General features: G+C 34.0%; 1 protein-coding gene across 1 annotated transcript; it reads right to left on the reverse strand.

The window, feature by feature from the left end:
• Positions 1 to 245: 245 nt before the first annotated feature.
• Positions 246 to 2,603, reverse strand: LOC127112544 (cation/H(+) antiporter 15). The gene is made up of 5 exons (XM_051046365.1): positions 2,412 to 2,603; positions 1,311 to 2,154; positions 1,141 to 1,268; positions 991 to 1,050; positions 246 to 833 (listed from the first exon to the last, which is right to left on the reverse strand). The coding sequence occupies exons 1-5, from the start codon at positions 2,601 to 2,603 to the stop codon at positions 246 to 248; spliced, it is 1,812 nt and encodes a 603-aa protein (XP_050902322.1).
• Between the last annotated feature and the right edge of the window lie 8,766 nt (positions 2,604 to 11,369).

Raw genomic sequence — 11,369 nt, forward strand, 5'->3', positions numbered from 1 at the left:
CCATACTATTCTATTTTAATATATTATATTAAATGAATTATCATTTAAAAAATTAAAACATGTAATGCAGGTACTAGGAGACCATAACATGATTTAACTATTAAAAAAAATTGAAATATGGTATAACAAATAAATGGCTTTACCTGATGAACTATAACCACTTAATTTATAAAAAAATGAAAACAAATCATTCTAACTATACAAAATATTAATTAATCCAAAACTTTGTATCGTCGATCGATCTTTTACAAATTTTCAGTACCACTTTTCACTTCATGACATTTTCTCATAACGCGTTTTCTTCCAACCAAATATTGTTGCACAATAAGCACAGAAGATTGCGTACCAAAGCTAGTTGAAGCCAATATGTCACCTATAACACCAAGTTCAGGATGGTCGCACCATTCCAACAACCTCGAAAAAATCACCGAGTTCTTACCGCTTCCTTGTCCAACAATGTACAAATCATATCCAGGTTTATCAATATCGTTAAGAAGCGTTGGAATCTCTTCGCCCGTATTCGAATGGACTTCCTTCTCTGAGTAAAGAATTGAATCGTTATTGTTCACTGCTTTGTGCCTAAAGGAAATTATACACTCTTCATCCAACTCTTTTTGCATCACATTGTCTATAACCGTCGACAACATTCCATGACGAGACTTGCTTTTTTCCATTTTTAGTTTTGTTTCTTCTGCAGCCTTACCTAACAGATTGATCCTCACAACATGTAATTGTGTTCCTGGATGCCCCGCCAATCTCCATGCAATAGACAAGGCTTCACGGTCGTCAGGTCCACCGATGAAAATCATTATAATGTCTAGTAGCATTTGTGGCTTCAATGACATGGATCATGTTATTGGCATGTTTAGCATTGTGGACACAAGCGACGATTCGAAGCTCCACATCGAACCTCAGTTTTTGCACGGTCCTTAATTGCGATTGCATGAATCGGAATTTTGGTTTGTATATTGCATTGATCAAGGGAGAAACCATTACAGTCATTACTATAATAGCAAGCATCATAACCATGAAAGTATATGGATCCAAAATCTGTAAAGAAAAAAGAAAAAAAAGTAAGTTGGTTGAAAGGCTGTTTGATTTAAATCATGCAATAATAGAAAAATGGTAGTTTAAAATTACCCTTTTGTCCCAAGCAATATTCAGTAGTATGACAGCCATGATACCCTTGGTGTTGAGAAGCAATCCAATGGCAACTCCATCTCGGGCAGGCATACCGAAGAAGAAAGTGACAATCACAGAGCTCAAAACTTTAGGTATGCATAACAAAAGCATAACCAAAAACATTTAACCCGCATTCTTTTGCTTCAAAAGGAAAGGCAAGTTGAGTCTAAAACCAAATCCAGCAAAGTAAACAGGACACAAAATCCCAGAAACAAAATCGGCCGACAATTCCAAAACCACATCAGCAAACTTTCCATGAGGAAAAATTAATCCAAACACAAAAGCTCCAACAATAGGATGTGTACCGAGAGAATCCGTAATGTACGAACAAATAAACACTCCCGTCAACACGTCCAACAGGTGTGATTTTCGCCACGTGTTCGTACTTGTTCTGTGTTCAATGATTGGAGTAAGGATAGGTCTCACCACAGCAAAGCAAAAAACTATGAACATCAAAGTAGAGATTACTGAGAGATAAGGCTTTCCACCTCTAGTCGAATAAGGAATCAACAAGGTAAACATAACCCAACCATATGCATCGGTTAACATAGCTGCTGTCAATGCATCTTTTCCAAGCTTTGTATATAAAAGTTTAAGATTAGCTAAGATTCTTGCAAGGACAGGGAAACCTGTTACAGAAAGTGCTAAACACCAGAATAAATATGCTTCGCCTTGATTTTCTTTTGGTGTTTGTGCGAAAACATCATTTTTATCTATAAGTTTTTGTTGTAGAGCTAGAAATCCAACACCAAATAACATTGGCGTCACAATGCCGGCAATTGCTATGCTTGTACCTTTCTTCCTTGATCTTAAGATGGTGTCTGAATTCATTTCTAAACCACTTAGGAACACATAGTACATTATTCCTAAGTTTGCAAAGGTTTCAACGGCTAGGATTCCATATTGACTATAAAACAAGGAAAATACCCATTCAAAATTTCCCAAGAGACTTGGACTCAGAGTAAAACCAGCCTGCATTATATAAAATTCAGGAATTATTATATTTTTTTATCTCTCATTTATGAAACGCAGTCTTAATGTATGAACTTTTATATGTTTTTATGGAAGTCTTAATGTATGAACTTTTATATGTTTTTATGGCAGTCTTAATGTATGAACTTTTATATGTTTTTATGTTGAAAATTCAATGTGACTAACTATCATGTGTATTGATGATTCAAATTTACTGGCAAAAGAAAGAAAGAAATATATGATGAATGAATACTTACCAACACCTGCGCAATAATGAGGGGCACATGAAGGGGCTTAAGGACGAAGTAGAAAAGCCGAGAAACCAAAATATCATAAGCAATTTGGAGACACAAAAGAGGAACATGTTTTATCATAATATCATCAGCCATCCAGATATTGTTTGAAGGACTAAATGATACATTATAACATGCATAATTTGCCATCTCCATCTTTTCTTTTACTGTTCTTTCTTCTCTTGATTAGTTTCTTATGTTAATGTATTTTTTTTCTTCTCATTTAAATACTAGGTTTTTTCTTTTACGTGAATAACATGCAAGTTATGATGAACAATGATGTATTAGAGCTGGCAAATGCAGTTTACATTGTTTGTTGCTACTATTTTACAGAATGCTCTATTTTTCATGATCTATGCTGACATTATGGTTGCTTTTTGATGATAGTTTTTTTGTGTAATAAACATTACGTATATCCGCTTCCGCCATACACTAAATTTAGACATTGAACCTCTATTAGTTACTTAAAACAAATTCAAATGGATGAAAACTAACTGATGACGATATCAGAATGTTCCATACCGCTTTCCGAATGTCTTCTTTTATTTCTGAAAATATTAAATTTGTTTTTAAAATTGTTTAAAAAAACTAATGTGACATTAAGTCAGATAAATAAAAGTATAAAAAAAACTAATGAGACATTAAGTCAGATAAATAGAATTATAAAAGAGAAATGTATAAATACCAAATTAAAATTCTGAACTTAAAAAAAAAACTATTTTACATTATCTAAGATAAAATCATTATTCGGTCTATTTAATTATCAACCGTTCATAAAGAATAATAAGAATAAGATCGCTTTATTTATAAAAATAATAATTTATTGAGAAATTTTAATATAACATACCCAAAAAATAAGCATATTAATATTTTAACTATAGAAATATGCAACTTTTATCTCAAGCACCTTTAAAGTTGAGCACATAATTGATTAAATTAATATGTAACTATTTTAAACACATATAAGGCTTAGTCAACAAAACCTTCAGTCAGCTTCTATAGTCACATATATATATAAAGTCCTTGGTCGAACTGAGTCTGAATCTTACACTTTCTAGATGCTGCAAATGTTCATAAAATCCAGAGGTATATAACAAATTCAGAATTCCAATAAGAAAATCAAGACATAATACTTAGAATATATGCCACAAGATTTGGTACTATAACACACATTAAAGGTTTCAGAATGCAATAAGGGTGTCTTTTATTTTGTAAACATCACATTGTGTAATAACAATACACTCTGATGATCTAGTAAAGTAAAAAACACAGTATTCTCTGATGATACAACTCATGTTTGATGACGGCCAGGGTCGACCCAATTATATCGGAGGCCCCGTTCTAATTACAAAAATGGGCCCATTTTTTTTAAAACATAATTATAATAATTAAAAAAAATATATTAAAAATACATTTATATATAAATTAAAAATAAATTTAATTATATTTATTTTGAGTTTTGATCAATCTTGATTTTTCAATGTATTGAGTTTTTATCGTAATATTTTTTTCGATTATTGAGTTTTTTTAATAACATTTTATTCATTTTTATTAATATTTATTAAAAAAAATTGAAATTTTCAAAAATTTGGCCCCTCTAATATTTGGGGCCCTGTGCTGCAGCACATGCACAGGGGCGACCCTGATGTCGGCTTACAATAAACTATCCATTGTTATACTTATTAGTGAATGAATGAAGAAGACATCACATCACCATGAAATAATGATAATAAAAATATTCATTTATTATTATCACAATTGCATTTATTTTTTAATACGTTACTGTCATAAGAAAAGTCATAAACACATTGTTTTATATAAATAACAATTTGTTAATTTTTTTTAATACCTCACCATAACAACCATCAGATTCACTATATATTAATATTACCATACAATCAGCAATGGAAAATTTAATCTTAGATCTTAACATTCATAGAAATGATTTTGTTAGATGAGAAGGTATTAACTCTTTATCCCAAATATTGTATTTGTTCTTAACAAAATATACTTTTATATTCTAAATATTAAATATTATTATTTTTTCTTTAAAAAATAATTGATTTCAATATTTTATTGCTATATATTTTTTCCTTCAGAGATGCAATGATAAACAAATATTTTATACCACTAATTGATACAAGAGGAAAACTTATATACCATGAAAAGTATAGAAATAGTTCGGGAAAATGAAACATACAAAAGAGTCGAAGACTTAAAAACATCATGGTTTTTACAAATGACTACTGTTAACAAGTATTCAATACTCAAAATCCACAATTTCACACCATTATTTTGAATTTGTTGTCATAGAAATAATTTCAAAAAGAGTTGGAGACAACAATGTTCTCTCTGGTAGTGTTATACACAAGTTACCCTACAATAATATAAATTATATTATATAACTACATTTATGTTTCTTTTTAGACATAAATGGAGTGCTTCATGCCCTTGGACATGAAGAAAATGTTTACTTACAAGAAAAACCTACAAAAATTCCCAGACTTGAATTGAGGCTACAAGAGTAAGATTTCAACTACACATATTTTCCTATTCATATATTCATATATAAATTAAGTATACTAAATTAAAATTAATCTTACATTCTAAACATAATTGTTAAGGTCACATTGTGTAAAACTTTGAAAATTTGATGACAAGTCAACCAGAAAGAAGCGCCATTGTTGCAATCACCTCTACAACAGTGAATATGTTTAGAGGTAACTATATATTTAAACGTTATAGATATTTTATTCACTCAAAATATTACCATTTTCATAAATAAATCTAAGTTTTTATTCCACAGATGAATACTTCATCAACTCAACTTTTATTGTTATAATGGCAATGACACTAGAGTCAGATACACAAGTACACTATAAATTTTATTTAAACAACTCTTTTGAAAATACAATTCTAAAGTTATTTTACTTCCCAATTTTTCTAAACTTCTAAACATGAGAGGTTTTCTTCATAGTTTTATCAACTATAAATGAAATTGATGATATGTTTGGATGACATTATATTGAATGTGCAAACAGTATGAAGATGTTTAACAAAAAGCCCATAAATTGAAATTTACTTCGTGTGAAACACCTTCTAAGTATCCAAAACAAGGTTAGACATTTGCAATCATAAACCATTTTATCAAAAATATTATTTGTTGGTGATTTTAGTATCATCAATGTATTTTAGTAGTAATGTGATTTATTATAGGCCGATGCAATTATGCGTTAAAGCTTGGAAACGAGTTAGGGGTAGTGTGGAGTGCACGCTCGTCGAGTCAATGTATAATTGAATGCGAATAATTGAAACGGGGTTCCAACGTTCGAAATTTTCTTTTGAATTTCGAATCCTTTCCCAACCGACGTAACCGTTTCTGAACAGTTGTGTCTTTTCGGTTTCTGTTATTCATCTCCTATATAAGGAGTCATTTGGCCTCAGTTTGAAAAGTGATAACGAAATCAAACTTTCTCTCTACATTCCTGAACATCTCTCTTTGCCAGAAATAAATTGTTCGTCAAGAATTATCCCCACAAAGATTTCGTGAACCCAGGCAAGAATAGGGTCGAAATACTTTGTTCGGAAAGTGTACGAACACGATTCTTCGAAGTTATCCAGGATTATCATACCCAATTTCTAACAAACGAACAAAGTATTTTCTGATAATCATGGCTGGAGGAATCACCGTCAAGGAGATGACTACAAACTTCGGAAAATTGGACAAGTTTCAAGGACAAGACTTCAGGCGTTGGCAGAAGAAGATGCATTTCATGTTGACAACGTTGAAGGTGGTGCATGTCCTGTCTACACCGATTCCAGAACTTCTGGAGGAAGACACAGTTGAAAATCTGAGACGTAGATCAAAATGGGAGAACGACGACTACATATGCAGAGGGCACATTCTTAACGGTATGTCTGATCCCTTATTTGATATTTATCAAACATAGAATCTGCAAAGGAATTGTGGGATTGTCTCGAATCCAAGTACATGGCAGAGGACTCATCCAGTAAAAAGTTTCTGGTAACCGATTTCAACAATTACAAAATGGTTGAATCGAGGTCTGTCATGGAACAATTCAATGAACTCCTCCGAATCCTTGGACAGTTCACACAACACGGATTGAAGATGGATGAAACAATATTTGTCTCAAGCATCATAGACAAGTTGCCTCCTTCGTGGAAGGATTTCAAACACAATCTGAAGCATGGAAAAGACGAACTGTCTTTGATCCAACTTGGAAGTCACTTGCGCATAGAAGAATCTCTAAGAGCGCAGGAGGATGACAAAGGAAAAGGCAAAGAAATTGCTGGACCCTCGGTTAATATGGTCGAAGAGGGTGGTAAGAACGGTAACAACAAAAACAAAGGAAAAAAGCGTGCTTTCAAGAACAATAAGGGCAGTTTCGGTGCTAACAAGAAACCGAAACTAGAATGCTGGAAGTGTGGCAAAACATGCCACTTCAAGAAGGATTGTCGTTCCGGCAAAAAGCATGATAACGCGAATGCAAGTGGTTCAGGAAGGGGTCTAAGGACCAATCCGAAAACCAAGGTCAGAAATCAATTCGTGATTTGAATAGTTTGATTAAACATTCGGTTTCACTAAATTCTGAAGCATTCTATGTGCAGGATGATGCTATCGCGTGGTGGATTGATTCTGGCGCTACAACACATGTTTGCAAGGATCGTTTCTGGTTCAAGACTCTTGTTCCAGTGGAAGATGGTTTTGTCCTTTACATGGGAGATGATCACTTCGCTCCCGTTGAAGGCAAAGGAAACGTGGTGCTAGAATTCAGTTCTGGAAAGACTATTACTTTGTTTAATGTTTTGTATGTTCCTAAACTACGTAAGAATTTAATTTCTGGTCCTGTATTAAATAAGCTTGGATACAAGCAAGTGTGTGAATCCGATAAATATATTTTATCGAAGTCTGGTGTGTTTGTAGGATTTGGATATTATAATAATGGTATGTTTATGATGAATTTGAATGGAGTTTCTAATGATTCTGGCTTTGTATTTATGTCCTCTTCGAATGTTATCAATTCATCGTTATGGCATGCTCGTCTAGGACACGTACATTATAAAAGAATGCATGAAATGTCTAAAGATGATTTAATTCCTGTTTTTGATAAAATGTAGAAAATTGTAAAACTTGCATGTTAACAAAGATCACTAGGCAACCTTTTAAAAGTATAACAAGGAAATTTGTCATTCTTGAGTTGATACATAGTGATTTATGTGATTTGCATGCTACTCCATCATTAGGACATAAAAAATATTTTGTCACTTTCATAGATGATGCATCTAGATTCTGCTATGTTTATTTGCTGCACGCTAAGGACGAATCCTTAGATAAATTCAAAATTTATAAAACTGAAGTTGAAGTGCAACAGAATGTGTTGATTAAAACATTACGTACAGATAGAGGTGGTGGATATTATGATCATGTATTTTTCCAATCCGTAGGAATCATTCATGAGACTACGGCACCATATACACCTCAACAAAATGGTGTGGCTGAAAGGAAAATAGAGTGCTTAAGGAAATGGTGAATGCCATGTTATCTTACTCTGGTTTGAGTGAAGGGTTTTGGGGAGAAGCTATGTTAACGGCTTGCTATTTGTTAAATAGGGTTCCTAATAAAAGGAACAAGACTACCCCATATGAACTTTGGTATAAGAAACGACCCAACTTAACATTTCTACGTGTTTGGGGTTGTAGGGCCGTGGTTAGACTCCCGGACCCAAAAAGGAAAACTTTGGGTGAAAAGGGTGTAGCTTGCATCTTTGTTGGATATGCTGAGCACTCCAAGGCCTATAGGTTTTATGTTATAGAACCTAATGACTCGATTTCTATTAACACGATTATAGAATCGAGAGATGCCATATTTGATGAGAATTGTTTCTCTTCTATACCTAGACCAAAGGACTCTATACCTAATTCAGATGAATCTCTAAAGGATGATCATTCAAATGATGTGCCAAGTGAGACACTTGAACCTCGTAGGAGCAAAAGAGCTAGAAAATCTAGATCTTATGGATCTGATTTTCAACTATATTTAGTTGAGGGATCAAAGGATCAGATTGACACTCAATACTATTATTGCTATAATATAGAGGAGGATCCAAGAACGTATGATGAAGCTGTGAAATCTCGAGATTCTACTTTTTGGAAAGAAGCAATTGACGAAGAGATTGGTTCTATCATGGAAAATAATACTTGGGTATTATCTGATTTACCACCAGGTTGCAAACCATTGGGTTGCAAATGGATCTTCAAAAGGAAGATGAAAGTCGATGGTACAATTGACAAGTTTAAAGCTAGATTAGTTATCCAAGGCTTCAGACAAAGGAAGGGATTGATTATTTCGATACCTATGCTCCTGTTGCCCGTATCACTACTATTAGATTGTTGATTGCCTTGGCGGCTATTCATAATCTAGTGATTCATCAAATGGATGTCAAAACAGCATTTCTGAATGGTGATTTGGAGGAAGAAGTGTATATGAAGCAACCTGAAGGATTTGTAATGCCTGGTAATGAGCATAAAGTGTGTAAGCTAATTAAGTCATTGTATGGGCTGAAACAAGCTCCGAAGCAGTGGCATCAAAAGTTTGATGAGGTTGTCTTGTCTAATGGTTTCATTCTAAACCAAGCTGACAAATGTGTATATAGAAAATTTGATACTTCCGGTAAAGGAGTTTTCATTTGTTTATATGTTGATGACATGTTGATCTTTGGCACCGACCAAAATCAAGTTGATAAAACGAAGAATTCTTGTCATCAAGGTTCTCCATGAAGGATATGGGAGAAGCGGATGTTATTCTTGGTATAAGATTAAACGGGAGAATAAGGGGATTGTAATTACGCAATCTCATTACATTGAGAAAATACTCAAGAAGTTCAATTATGAAAGTTGTTCTCCAGTAAGTCCTACTCCCATGGATCCGGGAGAAAAGCTTATGCCAAATACAGGTAAACCTGTGGATCAACTCGAATATTCAAAAGCTATAGGCTCTTTGATGTATGCTATGATTAGCACTAGACCGGATATTGCTTATGCGGTTGGAAAGTTAAGCAGATTTACTAGTAATCCTAGTAGACATCATTGGCATGCGATAACTAGGGTATTCAAGTACTTGAAGGGTACAATAAATTATGGATTGTCATATATGGGATTTCCTTCGGTGTTAGAGGGTTATTCGGATGCTAGTTTGGATAAATAATGCTGAAGATTCATCCTCTACAAGTGGATGGGTGTTCTTGCTTGGGGGAGGTGCCATCTCATGGGCTTCCAAGAAGCAAACATGTATAACTGGTTCCACAATGGAATCTGAGTTTGTAGCATTAGCTGCTGCTGGTAAAGAAGCGGAATGGCTAAGGAATTTGGTATATGAGATTCCGATATGGCCTAAACCGATATCACCAATTTCTATCCGTTGTGATAGTACTGCCACATTGGCTAAAGCTTATAGTCAATATACAATGGAAAGTCTAGACATTTGGGTGTTAGACATAGTATGATTAGGGAATTAATCATGAATGGGGTGATATCTATTAAGTTTGTTTTGGTCGCAACAAAACTTAGCTGACCACTTGACGAAGGGGTTAGCTAGAGACTTAGTGAAGAAGTCAGCAATTGGGATGGGATTAAGTCCATTTAAATCTGTTAGCTATGGTATACCCAATCCCCTTCTAATACAATATTAGAAGCAGAATTCAATGTGGAAAGATCATAGTTAGAGATTGGAGCAATTGTGTTTATCTTCCCAGGTATGTGCTCAGACCTGCAAGTGATGGTTAGGTTGAATTATATCTTCTTAATGGTTCTTTTGGAAAATTGCAAATGCAGGTGCAAGATTAAAAGAATCACCTATGTGAGCATGAATTTTGCCGCTTCAAGAAGCTGGGACTTGGCTTCCTATATGCTATTAATGGATAAGGACACATGGCTTGTAAGTGTCAAGTATGAATAGTAGAGTATTGTAAGAAACATATTGTACTATATCTTCAGACACTCAAATGGATTGACGGGTTCAATCGCTATGACACCCCGATTTTCGAGTATTGGAATGTGTATTTGTACTAAGATGAAAATTCAATCGCAAGACATTTTCATTTATGCATTTGTTTGATCGTTATACCTGTGTGTTATACCCTTGTATATATATTGTATATACTGAGTAATCAAGGATTACACTAAAATGGGGGGATTTGTTGGTGATTTTAGTATCATCAATGTATTTTAGTAGTACGGTGATTTATTATAGGCCGATGCAATTATGCGTTAAAGCTTGGAAACGAGTTAGGGGTAGTGCGGAGTGCACGCACGTCGAGTCAACGTATAATTGAATGCGAATAATTGAAACGGGGTTCCAACGTTCGAAATTTTCTTTTGAATTTCGAATTACCTTTCCCAACCGACGTAACCGTTCTGAACAGTTGGTGGCTTTTCGGTTTCTGTTATTCATCTCCGTATATAAGGAGTCATTTGGCCTCAGTTTTGAAAAGTGATAACGAAATCAAACTTTCTCTCTACATTCCTGAACATCTCTCTTTGCCAGAAATAAATTGTTCTTCAAGAATTATCCCCACAAAGAGTTCGTGAACCCAGGCAAGAATAGGTCGAAATACTTTGTTCGGAAAGTGGTACGAACACGATTCTTTCGAAGTTTATCCAGAGTATCATACCCAATTTCTAACATTATTAGTAATCCTAATATAGAAAAAAGCATGAATCACAAGTTCAAAATAATGCTGAAAATGTCCCGATGAAACCGCGAAAGCGACTTTGAAATTTTTGACAAGAGACCCAAAAGCTACTAATACAACAGCTCAAAGCTCTTGCAACACAACCTAACAGTTTACACCATCAATTCTACATAACCTCGGTCATTGTACTCTTATTTTTGAAATAAAATTG

This window comes from Lathyrus oleraceus, unplaced genomic scaffold (assembly GCF_024323335.1).
Source record: "Lathyrus oleraceus cultivar Zhongwan6 unplaced genomic scaffold, CAAS_Psat_ZW6_1.0 chrUn0152, whole genome shotgun sequence".
NCBI classification, from domain to species: domain Eukaryota; kingdom Viridiplantae; phylum Streptophyta; class Magnoliopsida; order Fabales; family Fabaceae; genus Lathyrus; species Lathyrus oleraceus.